At 47.7% G+C, this 21,958-nt stretch overlaps 1 protein-coding gene across 1 annotated transcript; it reads right to left on the minus strand.

Annotated features, from left to right (window-relative positions):
• Window positions 1-1,725: 1,725 nt before the first annotated feature.
• On the minus strand, window positions 1,726-21,421 carry MCM2 (minichromosome maintenance complex component 2). Its single transcript, XM_080683805.1, has 16 exons — window positions 21,343-21,421; window positions 20,062-20,294; window positions 16,519-16,694; window positions 16,148-16,405; window positions 14,983-15,202; window positions 14,487-14,694; window positions 13,199-13,333; window positions 12,696-12,887; window positions 8,133-8,226; window positions 6,496-6,746; window positions 6,257-6,383; window positions 5,548-5,660; window positions 4,388-4,633; window positions 3,443-3,625; window positions 3,046-3,201; window positions 1,726-2,581 (listed from the first exon to the last, which is right to left on the minus strand). Exons 1-16 carry the CDS (start codon window positions 21,346-21,348, stop codon window positions 2,471-2,473), a joined length of 2,709 nt encoding a protein of 902 aa, XP_080539931.1. The 5' UTR covers window positions 21,349-21,421; the 3' UTR covers window positions 1,726-2,470.
• Window positions 21,422-21,958: the final 537 nt, after the last annotated feature.

A 21,958-nucleotide genomic window follows, 5' to 3' on the forward strand; every position in this document is an offset into this window, starting at 1 on the left:
TTTGTCTTAGTTGCACATAAAATAATGGTGATCCTTATACTATGTGGCATCCTTATATTCAGTGAAACATAGTACAATGGACAGGTTTGTTATTTTCTGATCTTTCAGCTACATTGGCCCAAACTGACCTCAATCTCCTTGAATTCTTTTCTTCTGGCTTCCATAACACCCTCTCCCCTAGTTTTCCTCCCACCTTCTGCCCATTCCTAAGTGTCCTTTGCTGGTTCAAATGATGGACTCTCAAGTTTCCTTCAGCAATCATTTCTGTGACAGCTGCCAGTGGATTACAGCTCATGCCCAAACTTCTCAGCAATCCACACTCAAATCTGTCTTTAAAGTTCACATTTCTATTGAATATCTGAAAGGCATTTCTAGCCAACATGTCAAAAATGAAACTCCTGGTTATCCCTACTAAACCTCAATCTGTTTCTCAAGCTAGAAACTGATCATCCATGGTTTCTTTTCTCCCACTTCTCATTCATCACTAAATCTTGTCTAATCTACCTGCAGAATACATCTAAAGTATGTCCAGTTTCCCCAACCCGAGTCCAGACCACCGCCATCCCTAGACTACACCACAGACTTCCACTCAACTCTTCCTCTTTTCTCTCTTCAGTACAAGTTACAGTAACCAGATGGGATCATCTATTAAATACATTGGACCGTGTTACTTTCCTGCTTACAACCTTCAAGAGCTGTCTACTACAGTCAGCTTATTAGGCCTGTGTGATATTATGAAGAATGTGTATTTTAGTTTTTGTCTCAGCTCCTTGTCAGAACTCCTAACACCCTCGTAATTTCCTAAGTGATAAGAACCATAGAAACATCGTTTGCTGTAACATTTGGGTTTTATCATGGTTCCTGAACCAGCTCTGGAGTAGTAATCGTGATGTGTTTTATTCATAACAAACCCCTTTCAGCCACACCTGAGTTTACGTTAAGGAGGTGACTTTAGGAAAGCCCTAAGGATGAGGCCTGGTTGCCAGGGGAACCAACCTTGTGATTGGTGGGTTGGAGGTTTTAGCCTCAGCCCCTGACCTCTGGGGAGGAGAGAGGGTTTGGAGGTTGAACTCACTAATGGCCAATGATTTAATTATCATGTCTACCTAATGAAGACTCATAAACAGCCCTAACTAAAGGGCTTTGGAGAGCTTCTGGGTGGGTGGACAACACAACCATGTTCAGGGAGGTTAGCGCATCTCACACTCTCTAGGTGAGGCAGGACAGTAAGAAGTTAGGAACATTCATTGGCAAGTGGAATGGGGAAACAGGTAGCTGATGCAAACTGGCCCCATTCAGCACCCTGACTCACCTTCTCCTTCTCCCTTGCATGACCACTCCCTTAAGCATTAAGCTCTCAGGACAAGGAGGTTCTGGTCCATATCAAATAATCAGGAACAAAGCCTTGGGTCTGTGCTGGCCAGGTGGCTCAGTGGATTGGAGCATCTTCCCATGAGGTTTCAGGTTTAATTCCTGGTCAGGGCACATACCTAGGTTGCAGGTTTGATCCTTGGTCAGGAGGCAACTGGTTGATGTTACTCTATCACACTGATGTTTCTTTCTCTCTCTAAAAATCAATAAAAACATATCCTTGGGTGAGGATTACCAAATAAAAGCCTCTGGTCTGTTGATCAGAGACAGTTTTGGTCAAACTAGAAATAACATCTAGGCTCAGTTGTGTTTCAGCCCAGGCTATTATATGAAGACAGAATTGAGACCAACAGATAAAAGTATTTAGATTTTATTAAAAATTTAAACCACAGAAACAGAAATTAAATGTACAAACAACGAGAAAACGGGGAAATGATTAGGTAGGAGAAAAATGATTAACACAGCAAGGGTAAGCCGTATGAGCAGTGGTCCTCATTAGCATATCAACCCCTCTGACCCTTTCTCCAGCAGGAAACCAAGCTGTGTCATCACAGAGGGTAGAGGGGTTGGGGCATTTTCCTACCCACACGATTTCTCCACTCATAGAAGCCTATCCACTCACAGAAGCCTAGGTGTGCAGGACGAAGTTCAGAAGAACACTACCTATACCTTGAACTTGCTCTTTAGCCAAAGTGGCCAGGATACAGAACTCAAGCCAAGAAGGCAATAGTTCTCGTAAAACCCTTATATGCTTAGTCACCTAAAAGGCTGTATCTTAAACACACTAGACTCGATTCAGAATGAAGTGGAGGCAGACCTCCCATAAATGGTGGGTTACTGAGCAGTTAAAAAGAAATACTGGCAAAGCATGCCCTCCCGAGATTGTGAGAGAAGCAGAAAAGGAGCCTAAGAAATAAACAGCAACATTCCCAGCCACAATCCAAGCCCAGCAGCCTGGGGAAGCCAGATAGTTCAGCTGCCAGACCTGGCCCCACCATACTCTGTGTCCCCCCGCAGTTGGGTTTCATATCCTTGAAACATGGGGTGCAGTGAGCATGGAAAGACTTCCCAGCCAGAATGAGGAAGCTGCTGTGGATGCTCAGAACTGCTGGAGGATTATCTTCTGCTTCACGTCATGGCTGAACTTGTTCATCCGAAAGAGCTCACTGTCATAAAAGGCAGAGAGGTTGTGGATGTTGATCTGACGGGCCTAAAAGGAGAAAAAGTCAAGTGAGCCGTGGGAATGGATTCCAGAATGCCCACGTCCACGTAGCCTTGGGTTCAGTTCGCTTTCTAAGGTCCGTTCACCGCAGGCTCCCATCTCCATTATAGGGAAAGTCAACCAGGGCAGAGGCTGGCTGTGTCAGGGTCTGGAGCTAGACACAGGCTTGCCATCTTAGCTCTGTCAACTGCCTGTGGGCTCAGGAGAGCTACTCAGTACCCTGTGATGTCTCCTCTGTAGGATGAGATAACAGTAACAGGACTTACCTCTTTTGGCTGCTGTCAAGATTATAAATGTATGGAACAGTACTCAGCACATTACAAACACCCAATAAATGGCTTTCATCCAAGGCCCACCCACTCACTGACAGAGCAAGGACCTTCTGCCCCCAGAGATGACTGACAGCTCCCCAGCTAGCCAACCCTGCCCTCCCCTCCCATCTGTGCCCATACCTTGTCCACCAAGTCCTTCTCAGGAACTTCAATAGTGTCCTGCTGGGCCCCAAAGCGGTTGCGTTGATAAGTCACCTGCTCTGCCACTAACTGCTTGAGTATGAAGAGCAACAGCTCATTGTTATCACGCCGGAATGAAAGGTAGCGGGCAAAGGTCTGCATGAGACAAGAGCGAAAAAATCACCATCCCCCTTCCAGGAAACTCAGAACTAAAGGATGTGGTCATCCCACTCCCACCATGCTCCTTCACCACCAGCAAGAGCAGCCAGGGACTTCTGCTGCCAGGCAGCACAGCAAAGCCAGTGCCAGGCCAGTGTCTCGAGATGCCCATGTAGCCTCCCTCCTGTGCTAAGCTGACCCTTAGCTCCTAAGGAACCCCACCTCAGTGCACACTCACCTTCCGCATGCTGCGCATGACACTGAACTTCTGCGTGTCGATGAAGCTTTCTAGCATCACACGGATGGCCATGTTGACGTCATCCTCTATCACATAGTCCCGCAGGTGGATGCGTGCGTGGGCCTCTGCCATACGGATCATGGACTCGATGTGTCGCACTGTGATGGGGATGCTGCCTGTCGCCTGGAGAGGAGGATAGCATCAGATCTTCTCAGGCAGAAGAGGCCAGGGGAACAACAGTAGCAATGCTAAAAGCCCAAACCCAGAGGGCACATCTAATCACTCTATGGCAGAAGTGCTCAACAGAGCCAGCAGGTGAGCTCACTTTCTATTCCTTCTTGAAGTGTGGTAGTGCCCAGTGGATGCCTATGCTATGGCCTGCCTCTATCACACCTGCACATTCTGGCCCCAACCGTTCACTTATACGCATCCCAGCTGTCCTTGCTACTTGTCATGTACAACGTAGAGAAAATAAGCTGTTGTTTCTATGAAAACTAAGTTGAATGCTCTGAGACGACTTGATGAAAAGGTTAAAAAAAAAGAAAAAAGTTGTGGTCTTGATTAGGTGTGCGAGAAGGACCAGTCTACAAGAATTCTGTATTCCAAATGCTTGCATGCTGCCTTTAAATCCTCCCATCCTACCATAAGAGAACCAAAACCAGTTCAGAGCACCTGATGATTTGGGTAAGATTTATGCAAAGTCAACATGGAACTTAATCAGTGGCCATCAAAAGACCTTGGTCCTATACCTACAGAGACAAATGCACGCACACATTAAGTGCCATCTAAAACAAAACACTTCAGGTATAAGGTATGTAAGTTTCCTTCATAAGGCCTTCCTGCTTTAGTACTTTTTGGATTAACTGACTACGAGGATGAGAAAGCTGCTGCCTATTTCCTGCCCCACCCAACCCCAGCCTGCCCTCTGGCTCCCAGGGCCCGCACCATGGATTCTTTCCTCAGGTCGCTGTACATCTTGGCCACCTTATCCTGGTCCATCTGATTGAGCTTTGGGTGGACCTTCTCCTTGGCATAGATGATGTACTTCTTCAGGACATCCTGCGGCAGAGGCTCCACGCCGAATGTGTTGGGCATGGTGGGTTCTGGGGTGCTCCCCAGCCTCTCCTCCTCCTTGTTACTAGGGTGGTGTCTGACGTGGCTGCCGACCACGAAACGGGCCAGCATCTCATCCTAAGACAAGATGGAAGAGGGCAGGTCACAGGGAGAGTCTCGTAGCCTGGCTGGGAGAAGTCAGCTAGCTGGAAGAAGTGCAGGCTGATATGCTTCAGAAAAATGTTCTCTCAACACTTATATCCCAAGCCTACTATGTCCTAGGCAGCTCCAGGTACCCAGGTCCATTGGTAAATGTGACCGAGTTCTCATGGAGCTCACCTCCCAGGGAGGGTAGAAAAGACACATTTTTTAAATTAATTACAGAAAGTAACATGTGCTAAGAAGAGAAGTAAGGCAATGAGTGAGGGCCTGAGAAGACTTCTCCAGGTGAGGATGCTAGAATACCTCTGTCATCTGACAGCCCCAGAGAAGAGCATTCCAGGAAGGAAAAAGAGCAAGTTAGAAGCTCTGGCATCTTTAAGGTGTGGATGAAGTGAGGAAAGGAAGGAGAAGAGGTAAGTGCAGAAATCTCTTAGGCTGGTAGCCACAGCAAGGATGGTGAATTCTCTGATAGTTACAGGGAAAGCTGCTAGCAGGTTCTTAAGAAGGAAAGGCATGACCTGACTTATGCTTTCAAAAGACAGGCTGGCTTCTAACTCGAGGTCTAAATTGGGCATGAGTGGAAGCCAGGAGATTAGCCACCGGACACCATAGTACTTCAATCAGAGCTAGAAAAGCAGCAAGTGAACTCAGGCAGTGGGAACCATAGAACTTGGTGGCAGACTGTGGACTGTGTTGGGTGGACAGCTGGGAGGGGGACCGGTGAAGGAAACAGAAATCAAGGTCGACTTATGGACATGAGAACAAGAGTGGAAAACACACCAAGGTCCAGGTGGTGCCCCCTTTCCTCATGCCTGGTACACCATAGGCCCCAAGCCTCACGGGGGTTCCCAGAACTTACTGCATGGAACCTGGGACAGGTGGCTGTGTACCTGGACTGGGTCCACTGTGTCCCTCACCACACACAGGATGTCGAAGCGGGAAATGATAGGCTCCGTGAGGTCCACGTTTTCTGAGAAGGTCAGTGAGGGGTCATAGCGGCCCCCTGAAACACAAAGGAAGCTATCAGGGTTCATGCTCCCGCACATTCTCTCTTCTTGAGCCATAGAAAGTTCTCTCCAACCCCAAGTTGCTTCAGTGACAGAGGGGAAGGGCACTTTGGCAGAGGAACTGGAAGAGGGTGGAGATTCAGCGCCTGCTGTCTGAGGTGGTCTGGACAAGAGACAGAAGAGGATTTCCCCGAGCACAGCCTGAAATAGCCTCGAGACAGAAAGCATACCTGTCTCCTGGCAGGAGCAGCCAACCAGACAGGCGGGGGTGCCCGGGCTCTCTAAGCACTTGCTGGCTGGGTTTAGCAACCACTCCACCCACACTTAGACAATGACCCAGATTCTACTCTCAGGTGTTCTATGAATGGCCATGGGTGGTTCTGAGAACATGGCTCAACAAAAACGCAGGCACATCACTTCCCGCTCTGGCAGGCCATACAAGAAAGAATCGCCTTTTGTTGCCTAATTCCTAACTCAGATCTGGGACTGGAGGAGGGGTGCTGTGGGTTCCTGATTCCCCAAGGCAGGGTCTCTCTGGATCTTGTCCCCTTTAGCAGGCCCCGAGCCCTGCCAGCTAGTGTGCCTGGTGTACCTATGGGGTTGGCAGCGGCAATGACGGTGCAGCGAGCCTGTAGTGAAGTAACGATGCCAGCCTTCGAGATGGAGATACTCTGCTGTTCCATGGCTTCATGAATGCTGGTTCTGTCCTGGTCATTCATCTGCAAGAGTCAAATGCATGATTCTCCATGATATGCCTCATTAACACTTATCCTCCACTGTGGGCTAAGCCAACACACCCTGAATCCATCACCCACAAGGTCCAGAACCCACCTTGTCAAATTCATCGATGAGACATACTCCTCGGTCAGCAAGAACCAGGGCTCCAGCTTCTAAGGTCCACTCCCTGCTGACGGGGTGCCGCTGGACATATGCTGTGAGGCCCACAGCTGAAGCCCCCTGGCCGGTGGTGAAGATGGCACGGCTAGACACTTTCTCAACGTATTTGAGGAACTGAGACTTGGCTGTGCCAGGATCTCCGCACAAGAGCACATTGATGTCACCTCGCACCTTGTGCTTGCCCCCTGCAGGCAAGATGGGAGGAGAGGGAGTGGAGATGAAAGGAAGGTAAGGGGTATAGGGCTTATCTCCAGTTTCTTAGCCTATTATGAATGGCAAAGGAATATTCTCTCCAGAAAGGGATGCAATACCCTAGGATCAGCAATCCCACTACTGAGCAATGAACCCAGAAAAATGGGTACATAGGAGATGTACTCAGGCGTCCTCAAACTACGGCCCGCGGGCCACATGCGGCCCGCCGAGGACATTTATCCGGCCCGCCGGGTGCCGCTGCCTGTCCTGCTTAGCAGCCGACTCGTCCCAGGCCCGCAGTGCGTATAGGAATTTGTTCATAGTTTTTTTTTTAAACTATAGTCCGGCCCTCCAACGGTCTGAGGGACAGTGAACTGGCCCCCTGTTTAAAAAGTTTGAGGACCCCTGGTGTATATAAATATGTTCTTTGTAAATGTAAAAAACTGGAAGCAACTTAAATGTTCTCCAACTAGAAAGATAACCAAATACATTATGCTATATGGACCATGATTTAATTTAAATTACATACAGTAAATTAAAAGAATGAACTTGCTCAGTATGCACTAATACCAAAAGATTAACAAAGATGTGTTTCTTGAGTGAGAAAAAGTAAAATGGATACTTTATGCATATTCACTTATACACACATACAGGAACTGTAAAGAGAAACATGCATTTTTGTGTGGAATCCTGTGTTTTCTAAGTATGTGTGTTAAACCTATGAATAGCCACACAAAGGTCTGGGAGTGCACAAACCACAAAGACCAGAAGAGTGAACTACAGGGAGGGAACTAGGATTAAAAAGGGTGGTTGCCCTGACTGGTTTGGCTCAGTGGATAGAGCGTCAGCCTGTGGACTGAGGGGTCCCAGGTTCGATTCCGGTCAAGGGCATGTACCTTGGTTGCGGGCACATCCCCAGTAGGGGATGTGCAGGAGGCAGCTGATCGATGTTTCTCTCTCTTCGATGTTTCTGACTCTATCCCTCTCTCTTCCTCTCTGTAAAAAATCAATAAAAAATATATTAAAAAAAAAAAAAAAAGGGTGGTCGACAGTGACTTTGGCTTTTCTCTAACTTCTAATTATTTAAGTAGAGGATGTAATATAAGTAAAAACTCATGTATTTTTAAGTTGAAACAACTTTTTAAAAGATAAAGTTTAAAGATAGGAGTGAAGCAAAGATGAATTTGCTCATCACAAAAGGAAGGCAATGGTAGAGCTAGGGACACGGTGATGCCAAGATGCCATGCCATGGGCTATGTTCTCCCTGTGATGAGCCACACATGGTCTGGCCACCTCTTAGCAAGCTTTAAATACAGAGTCCTGCCTTGTCTGGTATCTAGAATCTGGCTCCCACTAAATTCCCCGCAGAGGCTGCTCACCTGGGTTTTTGGGCTCCCCTCCAAACAGAGCCAGCGCCAGGCCTCTCTTGATGTCTTCGTGCCCGTAGATGGAGGGAGCAATACTGGCAAAGATCTGAAGAAGGAAGGGAGAGCGCCATGGGAATAGGACCTCTGCTCTCGAGTCTGGGCAGATAACCACCCTGTTCCATCTTAGGGGATGGAGAAGCCCAGCCCGAAAGCACCCACACTACATCTGCTTCGATTCCACCAGGTCTGGCCTTAAGCCCGACCTTACGACTATGGGCCTTGCCACTGGTGTGCTCTTTCTGAGAATCACAGAATTCAATGCTTAAAAGAACTTTGGTCAGACCCCTTTATGTTGTCCTAACTTAGAAAAGACTACCCCAAGGTTGCAGATCAAGAGCAGAAAAGAGACAAAACCCAGGTTCTGACAGCAGGAAGACGCCTCACATGAGCTCTGTGGCCAGCCTGTGATGGAGAAATGTAATACAAAGCCAGATCTGGCATGAAAACAGCGTAAGTGTCCTTCAATGGATGAATGAACAAAGAAGATGTGATACATATATACAATGGAATGAATACAAGTCAGCCATAAGAAAGGATGAAATACTGCCATTTGAGACAACATGGGTGGATATTAAGAATATCATGCTAAGCAAAATAAGTCAGACAGAAAAAGTGAAGAACCATAAGATTTCACTCATATGTTGGATATAAAACAGAAAGCAACAAATGAACAAACAAAACAATCAAAGAAAACTCAATGACACAGACAACAGTATGATGGTTACCAGTGGGAAGGGGGTAAGGGGAGGTTGAAGAGGGTAAAGGTGGTCAAATATATGGTGATGGAAGGAGACTAAACTTTGGGTGATAAGCACACAATGCAACATACAGATGATGTACTGAAATATATAAATACAGAGCATCAGGGAGACGCAGCTACCAGGAATTCAGGTCATTTCACCCGGTGAGTCACTGAAACATTTTCCATTTGTGTGTGTGTGTGTGTGTGTGTGTGAGAGAGAGAGAGAGAGAGAGAGAGAGAGAGAGAGAGAGAGAGAAAGAGAGAGAGAGAAAGAGAGAAAGAGAGAGAGAATGCAAAATCTGCTGAATGTTAAGATGAAACTAGAGACACATCTTGCTGATGGGAGTCAGCTTCCACCTATGGCATGGTTGTGCCTTCACTATTCTCAACCTTTCCACCTTCTGCAAAGCACTGTATCCTCACAGGTCAGACTGAGTGGTGTGGGAAGCACCAGGCCCCGAGATGAGGCTCTGTCGGGAAATCAGCACTAGAAGTGCTGAGGGAGACCCACCCCCACAGTGCTGGATCCAGCTGTCGTGTCTCAGCCACCAGCCAAGTGGAAGAGTTACTCCCTCTGGCCTCCCTGAAAGCACGGAGATGAGGAAAACCTATTTCTGGGAACTGGGGCTAAGGGTCAGCAATCTATTCTGTGTATGGCCTCTTTCCACCAGAGCCAGGACAGTGTGACCGCAGGACCTTCTGGAAACAGGATCTGCTGGTAACAGTGTTGCTGTTACCAGAAATGCCTCCTGCCACTATTTTACTAGTTAGGAGTAGAGGTCTGTTTCTACAACACTGCACCTTTTTTGGTTCTTTCTTTGACCCTAAAATTTACTGCAATACCCAGTCCAAGCAGAAGCTGTTAGCACTGTTAACATTAGTGGCTCACAGTGGTCCAGGCCTAGTGCATCTAGAGGCAGATGTCTCCAAATACTGTTTCCCACCGAAAGGAAAGAATATTTCCCACAGGGCTGTTTGGAGAAATAGCCGATTCCAGGTCTGGAGCAGGAGCCTGCAATAATCATAGCACAGAAACCTCAACGACATTAAAACCTACGACTTTACAATCATGGAAATGCCAACCAAATAACTGATAGGAATTGCTAGTTATTATCAACCAAATAATTGATAGGAATTGCTAATTATTTTTAAGTGTGATGATGGTATTGTGATTTGGTTTTAGTAGAGTCTTTTAGAGACACATGCTAAAATAGTTACAGATAAAATGCTGGCATTTCCTTGGAAATACTTGAGAGGGAGGGAGTGCAAGTACATAGGAAACAAGCTTGGCCAGACTGGGACAACTGGTGAAGCTGAGTGAGGGATGTATAAGGGTTCACTATACCATTCCATATACACATCTGAAAATTTCTGTAATAAAGTTTTAAAATATAGATCAGGACCTCCGCTAGGGTACCCCACAGAACTTACAATTACCAAGTACACATGCATTCTCCGACACTCTGGTTACTGCATGGAGGGAACAGAGTGTAGTCATTGGGAGTCTCTGAAGCCAGACTGCCTGGGTAGAAATCCTGGCTCTGCCATTTGTTAGCTATGTGATGTGGGTGACTTATTTAACCCTTGTGCCTTAGTTTATTCATCAATAAAATGCACTCAGGCCCTGACCGGTTTGGCTCAGTGGATAGAGCGCTGGCCTGCGGACTAAAGGGTCCCAGGTTCGATTCTGGTCAAGGGCATGTACTTTGGTTGCAGGCACATCCCCAGTAGGAGGTGTGCAGGAGGCAGCTGATCGATGTTTCTCTCTCATTGATGTTTCTAACTCTCTATCCCTCTCCCTTCCTCGCTGTAAAAAATCAATAAAATATATTTAAAATAAAATAAAATGCACACAGATACATCTTGATTACAAGATCGTTGTTACTATCTGGAAATTACCTAACCTATCTGGAAATTACCTAAACAGTGCCAAGCAGACGCTCAGGACTGGATACATATAACAATTTGTTTATTAAACCCTCATCTGCATTGGGGATAATGGAAGATACTCTGCCCCAGATTTCCTATCCTCCTACACACCGCGTGCCGTCAGTCCTGAACTCTTTATCCAGATCGCTAATGAGAGCTGTTTTTGTAGCAGGCAGCCTTGCAGCATGAACTCATGTCTCCCTCCAGGACCATGAGGAGCAGCCTGCATCCTGCTTGCTGTGTATGGCAGGTTCCCAAGCTGATACCCCTGCCTCCCTGTGGGGCAGTAGGGAAAGGGGCAACTGTATTATTGCCTACACTGCCCACTGTGCCCTGTGGCTGACTCAGTTACTCTTGGAAAGTAACAGGCCAACTTAAGCTGATAAGAAGGGTAAATTCAAACCCAGACCTGACAGGAAAAATCACAGTGCTTCCCATGAATTATTTCACTTAACCTCAAGCTCATGCTCTTAATTCTCTGCGTACGCTGCCCATCACCCCTCAGAATACCCACCTGCATGGCTGCTGTGAACAGGAGACAATGCAAGGGACCGACTGAGGTGCCAGGCCCAAGGCTATGTTTACCTTCCTACTGGTCCTTTATGCTTTCCACACACCATGCTGGCACCTCCATCCAGTTTTTGTATAGTTCAAGTTTTTTAACAACCTGTATTAGTAACAGCTAGCTGCTGAGTAGTCCACAGCTAGCACATCATCTGTTTAATCTTTATAACAACTCTGGAAATAGATACTACCATCATCTCATTCTTAGATGGGGCAGTTCATCTGATCATACTAAGGATTATGCCAAAATTCAAATCCTGATAAAATATGAGCCCCATGAGGGCAAGGACCATGTCTGACTTCCCACCAAGATCCCAGAACATGACCCAGAAGGTATTCCAGGACTGAGTATGTTGGCAGAACTGAAGTTTCTATCCTTCTGAAGCTGATGAATATCTGCGACCCCTGCGCATGCCCCAAATCTTAGCAGACTAAGAAAGGTGGTCCAGGCAGAGTTGAGCCATCAGATTTGGCCTTGCCCTCAGGGAGTTTACAGATTATAAAGAGAAGGATCCCATTCACTAAGTAAGTCACTAGGACCTGAACTGATTCACCTAAACTGAGGCTCTTTAGGAGCAGGAAAGCAGAGACCAGAGAGAGAGCCAAACTGTTCAGCATTAAAAACTGAACAGAAATTGAGAGTGAAGCAGAGGAAAGAAGGGAAAAAATTAAGAGAATTCTGAGCCTGAGAACACTTACAACTTGGCAGCTGGTGACACCTAAGCAGGTACAACGGGAGAGGACTTGTATGAACAGAAATTTAACATTCTATTTGTTATCTTTGTGTCTACAATGGCAATCCCCTTCATCCCAACCTTCAGTGAAAATGTCTAAAGGAACCAAAACCATATTGCGGTAGTGCTCTTCCTGGAGAAGACTGTGGGCAGGCGCCTGACACCAGGGGACACGTACCCGAGACAAGTTATTGCCATTGCTCTGCTTCTGTTTCAATTTCATATGGGCTCTACATGATCTGATAAATCCTTACAACCCTGCCCTAACTGGGTGGGGACATAGGCTCAGGCCAATTTCACCAACATTTATGCTCTCCCCCTGGAGTGTGGGGACCCCCCGATCAAGGCAAGTTTACTGAGCTGCCACTGTAAGTAAAATAAGGGAACTCCGGTTTCCAATACCTGGAAATAAAGGAAGACTAAGGTTTCAGGGCAGCCTGGAGTAGTAGCCAAGGCTAGGGCAGCAAGCCCTGTGTACCCACAACACCCCCACTGAGCCCCTGGGTTCCTTGCAGAGCACAGTAGTCCTGCAAGACTTCAACTTGCCTTCTCCCCGATCTGCTGGTCCTTGGAGAGGCTAATGATCATCTTCACATCTTCGTCAGTCAGTTCCCCCACGGCAACCTTGTTGTCCTTCTTAGCTATGTGGTTGGCTAAGATGACCGTGGCAAAAACGGGGAAGCCATTGGCAGTGTTGAGAGAGCCGTCGTAGTTGTTGTGGTAGATGCCGGTCAGCTCCTGGGAAAAGGCAGACCATATGGTCAGAGGGGCCAGCCCCGGGGTCACAGTGGGAGCTGGGCCTACCTCCACACCTGGCTTCATCCAGTTGCTTCTCCTTTAAGTCCTCCATGCTACAGACATCAAGATGAGAAACTCAACAAAACCAAAGCACAACTAGTCCTCAACCCAGTGTTCCAGACAACCAGTCCAGTACAAGGATCACTCAAGAACTCAGCCCACTCCCCCGATCTGCCATCAAGCCCTCCCTCAGCCCACAACAAATCTCCTTAGCAACTCAGTTCCCTCCCAGCCCGCTCCTGGCCACATACTATCTCGTCTCCTGGCTTGCAGCTGTCCACCAGATCGGCGAGGAGGATAGCATCCTTGGAGCGGGGCAGCCGGCCGGCCGCCACTTTGCCGGGACTCTCCTGAATGCGGATGCGCTGGTAGTTCTGATAGATGGTCTGCAAAAGACAAACAGTCATGGGACCTATCCCTGTGGGGCACACTTCACACTTCTTCAAGCACTGAATGATGTCACTTGACCTTGACCACATAATACAGCAGTTTACAGAGATGCTGAGAAAAAATGTCTGACTTCTAATCTTTTGAGTCACTTCCTAGTTGGGTGACCCTAGCCAATTTCTTCATTGGCAAAACAGGGTAATAGTACCTGCCTTAGAGGGCATGAGGAAGACTACATATGTTTCACCAGGCGCCTGGAAAATACTCTAGAAATGCCAGCTATAATTATTAATCCTCTACTAGTTACTGTCTCAAGTTCCCTAGGAGTGGAACCTCAAGCTCTGCTCCTATGCAAGACTTTTGTGAAGGTGGAATCCATAAATAGGAGGGAAGTTAGACAGGGCAGGGAAGCCTGGAACAGGCATGGGCTCAGGAAGTCCAGTCTTGCAGATGTTTCTCACCAGGCAAGACATACTTGAACTTTTAAACATGTCAGTTTCTGACTGTGGGCTATCACAAGCACAACTTCCCAGGCATTTTCTGTCAAGGCGGCTATGGTAAGCAAGCCAACACTCAGGGCAGCAAGGCACAAGGAGATCTGTGCATCTACTGCAGGTACCATGACTTTATAGATGAAGTTGTTCAAGTACAAAGGCATATGTAACGTGCCTAGAGCCGTAAGGTCCAGAGGCTTTGAGCAGTGTCTCTTGAATATAGTGTCTAAGGAGGTTACAATCCAAGAGCCCCCAACCAAAGACGCAGAGAGACAGGTACCAGAAACACTGAGAGGAAGTGTCAATGGGACTGCAGGCATTCCATGTGAGTGATGGGCTGGAAAGCAGCTGGGCAAACAGTGGGCCCAGTTTAGCCAGATCTTCCCATTTTTTCATAAGAAGCCATCAACTTTGATGCTTTAAACAAAATCAATTTTTAAATACTGGCTTGAATTTTTTAAAACATCTTGTGGGCAAAACTAAAGAGGCTGGCCAGACAGATGAGCTTTGCCCTATGGCATGGCTAATACACAATACCTTCTTGCTTTCCTCTGCTGCCCATGCTGGTTTTCCAAACTGCCTAAAATGTCAGGCAGCCCCTTCATACCAGGGACCCGAGACAGGGACAGACAGCAGCCAGTGCTGCATGCTTGCTCACCTCTTCCATGTTGACCTCAAAGGGGCCAGCTGACTGGCACTCAGGACAGGAGCCGGGCTTCACCTCCTGGTTCTGGGACTGAGCGAAAGGCCCCAGCACAAAGCTACACTTGTTGCAGTTGTATTTGACCATGCTGAGCTGGGGCAGGACACCTGTGCAGCTGGTCACCACCCCGCTGGTACGGATCAGCTGGTTCAGGTGCAGCTGCCTGTGGAGATGAGAGGGCACCTCAGAGGCCTGGAGCCCCGATGCTTGACCTGCACCCTCTGGAGAGGTGAGGCCAACATGTGAGAACATTCCAACATCAGATCCTGAAAATCTGGGGCCTGGCACCACCAGATCCATCGTACCCCACCCTATGTAAGCCAAACTCATGGCTGAGGCCTCTCCTGCAGCCATCGCCCACACCACCACCCTGAAAAGCTCTCTTGAATGATGCCCGAGCCATAGGGTGCCAAGGACCAGACCCTCGGCCTCTCCCCTGTCCTCAGCTCACCTCAGCGAGCGCAGTTCCTCCACCAGAGGCAGGTGGGAGATGCGCACGTGGATGTGGCTGGTGATGCGGTCGTACTTGGGGTACATGGCTAGCACGACCTCCAGAGCAGCCTCATCGAAGATCTGTAGCAGCTCTGCTGGCGCCTCTGGCAGGAAGTATGCCAGGACATGCTCCCTGGCTGCCAGGTCCTCATAGTTTACCACCAGGCTCTCACGGTTCTCTAGAGACGGGAATAAAACTGAGTATCAAGCCAGAGGAGGCGATTTCTGTCTCACTGTGCGAGGAGAGAAAGCCCAGCTCTCTCTGCTAAGTCCACCTTGCTTTAACTATGTGACTTAGATTCCCTGACACATCCTGAGTCTCAACTTCCCAATCTGTAAAATGAGGAAGTCACTGGGAGAATTAAGTAATACACACAGAATGGCTAATACAACAGGGCTGCACCTTGAAATGCCTATAAGGACCAGGAAGGAAACCAAAAAATAAACTGTGTCAAATGTAAGGCTCAGGAAATGGAGGGGACAGCAGGAAACAAAGAATTGCATGCCTCCTTTAAAAATAATTCCTGTCCCATAGAAATATGCTTCTACTTTCTAATCAAAGCAGTAATCCAGATTTTTTACATAAAACCTGCCAAAAAATTTTTTAATTCTCACCTGAGGAATGTTCATTGATTTGAGAGAGGAGTGCAGGAGAGATATAGAGAGAAACACTGATGTGAGAGGGAAACATCTATCAGTTGCCTCCCGTATGGGCCCCAACAAGGGATCAAACCTGCAAACTAGGTATGTGCCCTGACCAGGAATTGAACCAGCAACCTTTTTGGTGTCCTGGACAAAACTCCAACCGAGCCACCTGGCAGTGAGGCAAACGTGCCAAATTTTAAACATGTTGAAATACACTTCTGTGGTAAAGATGTGCTCCTTGGACAGTCTGCTGGACTGTCCTAGTGCAGACTCACAATACTTTTCATATTTGTCTGAAAGATGGACATCGTGGGCACCAGGTCCTAGCTCCTGACCAGCAACAGGAAAGTTATTTAATGTCCCCTACACTCCATGTCTCCATTTAATGTGCTGTTACTGGGCCAAAGTGGTAATTTTCTGCAGGAGAGTTTTACAAGGTGGACCATGGTGAGCAGAGGCCCAGAGTACAGAAGCCAAACCTTTGCACATGTCACTGATGCGCTCCTTGAAGACATTGTGGCCATGGCTGTCCACATGGGTGCGCAGGAAGTTCTTGAAGCGGTGGTGGATCTCCAGTCGGGGGCCGGCCATGCTCACCCACTCGCGCACAGAGTGGCCCTTAAGGTCCTCTAGGTTCTCGATGCTCTCGATCATCTCGTCCTCCTCACCGTCTTCTGCGGCCCGCTCCACAAGGCGGCGTTTCCGGGTGGGGCGATCCTCATCCTCTTCATCGCTGTCTGGGGACAAAAGGGACATCCTGGAGTGAAGTCTTCCCTAGCACTCCTTCCCAGCTCCCAGAGGCTCTGAAAGCAGGACTAGTCCCCTTGGGGTTGTAGACATCTCAACCTACCATACAAGAGCCCACGGCGCATGCGGCCCAGGCCCCGGCCAGCCTCACGATCACGCTGCCGCATAGCCCGCTCCGCCGCCTCCCTCTGACTGGCTGTCAGCTCCTCTACATCCTCATCGTCCAAGGCCAGTCCTTCAGCCTCGTAGGTGTCCAGCTCCGGGATGGCACGGTAGTCCCTGAGAGACCCCCAAATAGACCCTGTTAGTACATATATTAAAAAAAACAACTCCAGAAAACAAAAACACCAAAACACCACCCAGGAACTAGGTCTGGGCCTGAAGTTTCCAGGCCAGAAACAGAGAGGGATCAAAAGGATCTCCAATGGATAAACCAAGTGTGGTCTATCCATGCAATGAAACACTATTCAGTTTCCAAAGGTAAGGAAAGTCTGACTAATACTACAATATGGGTGAACCTTGAGAACATTATGCTTAGTGAAATAAGCCAGTCAAAAAATACAAACAATGTACGATTCAGCTTGGTATGAAAAATTTCTAGAGATGGTGGTGATGGTCACACAACAATGTGAATGTACTTAATGCCACTGAGCACACTTAAAAAGGCTTTCAGAGAGTCAACCCCAGCTCCCTGAGTGGGCAGGAATTTTCCCCTCAGACAATGGGGTCTCAAACCCCTTCAAGTTCTGGGAAGGTCTTCTATTGACATCAGCCAAACCAGACTCTCTCATATGCCTGCCCAGTGGCTCAAGCCTCTCAGCTTCTCCAAGACCGTCAAGGGCTCATTTTCCACACTGTCATCTATCAGCGATGAAGGGGAATGATGCCTTAACAAGGAACCTCTGAAGAGCAAAGCCCCCTGCTCTCCCTGCAATTCTGGGGAGTAGACATGACTGTTCCATCCAAATATGTGGAAACGGAGCATTAGGGAATAATATGAGTTTTGCCAATAGTTGCTCAGCAGAGTTGCGTGTCAAAAACAATCCAACTACAAATCGCAAAGTTTGTTCCCCACACCACACTGCCTTCCCAAGATAATCCTCTTGACTTTTCCCTTTTGTCAGTAAGTGGCAATTAAGGCAACTGCTACTATTTGGGGGTTTCTTCTTGTTTTTTTACTCTGTCAAACTACATTTCAGACCAAGTAATCCCATACTGCTGATGCTAGAAACAGAAGCCAGAGACAGGTAAATTTCTGGGCTCATCTGTTTCTGAATTCTTAAATTCTCAGGGAAAAGGTATCTCACGCTTCAAGAATTTTAAGTCATAAAACGTCCTCAGCAAAATTCCATAAAAAATTGATAAACTGGACTTGATTAAAGTTAAAATCTTTTGTGCTTCAAAATACACCATTAAAAAAAGGAAAAAGACAAGCTACAGATTGAGAAAATGTTTGCAAATCATGTATTTGATAAAGGACTTGTATCTAGTATAAAAAGTCTCTAAAATTCCTACAACCCAGAAAGGTAAAGAATCTGGATACTTCTCTAAAGAAGATATACAAAATGTCCAATAATCATGTGAAAAGATGTTCCACATCACTAAGCATCAGATAAATGTACATCAAAATCCGAATGAGACACCACCTAACATACATTAGGATAGCTATTATTAAAAAAAACACAAAACAGAAAACAACAGGTGTTGGCAAGAATGTAGAAAAATGGGAACCCTCGTATACCATTTGTGGGAATGTGCAATGTTGCAGCTGTTTTGGAAAACAGTCTGGCGGTTCCCCAAAAGATTAACCATAGAGCCCTAGCCGGTTTGGCTCAGTGGGTAGGGTGTCAGCCTATGAACTGAAGGGTCCCAGGTTTGATTCCAGTCAAGGGCACACACCTCTGCTGCAGACTCCATCCCTATCCCTGGTCGGGGCATATAAGGGAGGCAACCAATAGATGTGTCTCTCTCACATCAATTCCCCTTCCTCCCACTCTCTCTAAAAATCAATGGAAAAAATATCCTCAGGAGAGGATTAACGAACTAAATAAATAACCATAGAATTATCATATGACCCAGAATTCCATCCCTTGGTATTTGTCAGAGAATGGAAAACATAAAAGTTCACATAAAAACTTCATAGCAGCATTATTCTTAACTGCCAAAAAGTGCAAAGAACCGAAATGTCCATCAAATGATCATGGATAAAAAGATGTGGTCTGTCCATACAATGGAACATTATTCAGCCACATAAAGGAATGAAGTACTGACACACACTACAACACAGATGGACCTTGAAAACCACACTGAGAAAGAAGCCTGTCACAAAATCCAGTCATATATTATGATTTAATTTGTATGAAATGGCCAGAATTGGCAGCAAATCTAGGGACAGATTACTGGCTGCCTATGGGTGGGGATGGGGACCAGGATTAAATGTAAATAGGCACAAGGGGTCCTATTGGGATGAATGGCCCCCCAAAAAAATGTTCTAAAACTGGACTGTAGTCATGGTTGCCAAACTCAGGAAATTGAAGAAAAAGCACTGAATTGTATTCTTACAACAGGTAAATTTAACATATACAAATTATAGCTCAGTAAACATGTTTATTAAAAAGCCATAAACACATAGTCTAATTAGTCTAATTGGGCCCAGCTAGCCCTCAGATACCTCTATCCAGAGGCCGCTGCAAAGGGCCTCTCGTTCTCTGAAAGGAAGGGGAGGTGGAAACAGAGGGTAGAGGGTGAGGGTGGGGTGTACTGCCTGAGCAACTCCACAGCACACAAGGACTTGTCCAGGGTTGATTGGTCCCAGACTCCTCATTCCTTCCAGTCTGGCATGTACTACACACCCAGCCTGATGGTCTGGGATGACAGCACTTAAAGCAAAGATCTGAATGGTTCACAGTACCCTTGACAGTCTGTGGATGGCTCACAAAGCATTCCCTGTGGACTGTGGGACGGCCTGTACAGTCCTCTCACACACACCAATTCTGAAACTCCAAGTCTCAGGAGGAGACTGTTCACGAGGCTCCTGGTATTCATGTAATTCTACTACTGATGCACCTACCAAGTCCCTGTTGTAAGTATAGTATAAGGCAGTAGAAATCTAACCCTGCTTTCTTGCAAAGCTTACTCCACTGTGTTCACATTAAGCCTCAATAACCTTTAATACATGTTTATATATTTACTAATAAGTGTGAAAGTATGTAACACAGGGCCTGGTGCAGATTAGGCACAATAAATATTTGCTGAATCTAATCTAAATCTTGATTAATCAGCACCCCCGCCCCCCAACCCCGTTTCTCTGAAGTTGCAGAAAAACACTCAGCTGCCTGCTTCCTGTCCTTCCCAGTTGACATCCCGGTCCTCCAGGTTAGAGACCCCTTACATCTTCTGGGGCACACATCTCATGGAGCTGGGGCTTAACCTGTCCTTAGGTGCAGTCTTAGAAAAAGCAAGTTACAAAGACCTACACTGTGGCCCCAAGAAGCTCTTTGTCTCCCCCCAGACCCTGAACCAACATGCTCTCAAAAGTAAGATGCTCTGATTTGTCTGCTTTCCCAGCACCCAAAGCAAGGTCACTGACACACAATGGGCATTCTACAAAACTATCTGTTAAGCTCAGGGCCTTGAATGAAAGTACCTCTCCATGCCATCTCCAATAAGTTCCTCTCCATCCTCTTCTTCTTCCTCTAGGGGTGCCTCTGTGCCTAATAGGCCCTCAGACTCATCCTCAAAGGGAGGAAGGTCTCGACCAGGGCTGGAGGTCAGGGCATCTGTGCGCCGGGAGCTTCGCCCAGGGCTGGAGGTGAGAGGATCATTGCTTTGCCTACGGCGGGCTGGGCTGGAGGCCATGGTGAAGGATTCAGATGATTCCTGCAAGGGAAGGCCAAGAAGATTAGGGCTGACTTAGCTTTCTATGATAAGGAGGTCTCCTTACAGTTGTCCTTTCCTCCACCACACCAAATCCCTTCCCGCCTCAAGACTACACTTGCTGTTTCCTTTGCACGGAATGCTCTCCTCTGAGCTGAACCAATAGCTTAACACACCGGAACCAGCTCAAATATCACTTCCTCCAACATCGGGTCACTCACAATAGTTTTTCTCCATGACAAGTCACTGAGGATACCTCATTTGTCCCTTTTTATCATCTATTCCTCCCCATAAGCAAGCATTCCCACCAATTTGAGCACCCACACTGTGCCAGGCACTGCGATACAAGAGCAACCAAAATATTAGAGGTCTTCCATGGCCACAGACAATAGGGTGGTGAAGACCTGGGCCTGGGGCGGGTGTTGGCTGGAGGGGGTCAATGGAGGATAAAATAGGACATTTGTAATACTTTCAACAATAAAGATTTATTTAAAACAAAACAAAACGCAAGAAGTCTTGATGCTCACAGACTAGGGGAAGGGTCAAACAATAAACAAGACAAAGAGACAAAAATATTACAATAAGAAGGGCGCGAAGCTGCGGGACCTTGTCTGTCTTGTGTTACACCCTGCTGCTAGGCATAGACAGGGGGCCCAACAAGCATGAGTGAACAAGTGACAGTGGTCTGGCAGGCTGCGCTCCGCTCGGCGAGTCCCAACGCTCCCATGCTGGAACGGGAGGCAGCATCACCCGGACTCGAGCGGGGCGGGCCCGCTGGCTTTGCAGACTCCATGAGAAATCAGCTCCAAACCCGAGCTGATTTTGTAAGAATCAGGGGCCCAACCTCATCCGAAGGACCGACCCCCGGCGGCGAGGGGTGGGGGCCATGGGCAGGGCATAAGCCCAAGGAGGGCAAGGACTAGAAGTGCGCAGCGCCGCACCCCCCAGAATTGTCCCAACTGCTGGCGTGCGCCCCCCACCGCCCGCGCCTCAGGGGGTACTGACTTGTGAGCCGCGGGGACCACCCTCAGCCCCGCACCCGTGTGCTCACCGCCATCTTAGCGCCACACTCCTCTCCGCTCCTCCAGCAAAACAGTTTTCCCGCGAAAAGTGGTTCACGTGACCCGCCACCCCGGGAGGCGTCTGAGGAAACATGACGTCATGACGTCGGCGTCTATTTGCGACTAGAGGGCGCCCATGACGCCCGGAGGCCCCGCCCACAACGCCCGGACGGGCTGGGCCAATGACGCTAGAAGCCCCGCCACCAGCTGAGCAGTGAGTGGCCGGCTCTCAGCAATGCCCTCACCAGCAGTTTGGGAGCTGAAGTTGCGGGTGCGGGCAATGGGGATCGGCCCAGCTGCTGGCTGCGTGACCAAGCCGTTCTATAGATGAGGCAACTTAAGTTCAGAGCTTTGTTTTCTGAGGTCTTAACTGTCTTCTGAGTGGAAAATCCGTTTCAGCTTTAGTTTCATCTTCTCCAAAAGCTCTCGGGCTGAATACTTAAAAGCACCTAAACTCTACAGAATTGTAGGAAGTCACTTTGTGTGTGTGTGTATATGTTTTTATTGATTTTAGAGAGGAAGGAGAGAGAGAGAGATGCTAAGAGGGAATCATTAGTCGGCTGCCTCCTGCACTCCCTCTACTGGGGATGGAGCTCTCAACCCCCG

Source organism: Plecotus auritus (assembly GCF_963455305.1).
Source record: "Plecotus auritus genome assembly, chromosome: 8".
Classification (NCBI taxonomy): Eukaryota; Metazoa; Chordata; class Mammalia; order Chiroptera; family Vespertilionidae; genus Plecotus; species Plecotus auritus.

Excerpts from the sequence above, each read along its gene's own strand:
- MCM2 (XM_080683805.1), bottom strand. Across the intron at positions 16,406-16,518 it reads GCGCCGTGGGCTCTTGTATG|ACAGCGATGAAGAGGATGAG; the intron begins GTAGGTTGAGAT and ends TTTTGTCCCCAG. Across the intron at positions 13,334-14,486 it reads TTGAGGTCAACATGGAAGAG|ACCATCTATCAGAACTACCA; the intron begins GTGAGCAAGCAT and ends TGTCTTTTGCAG.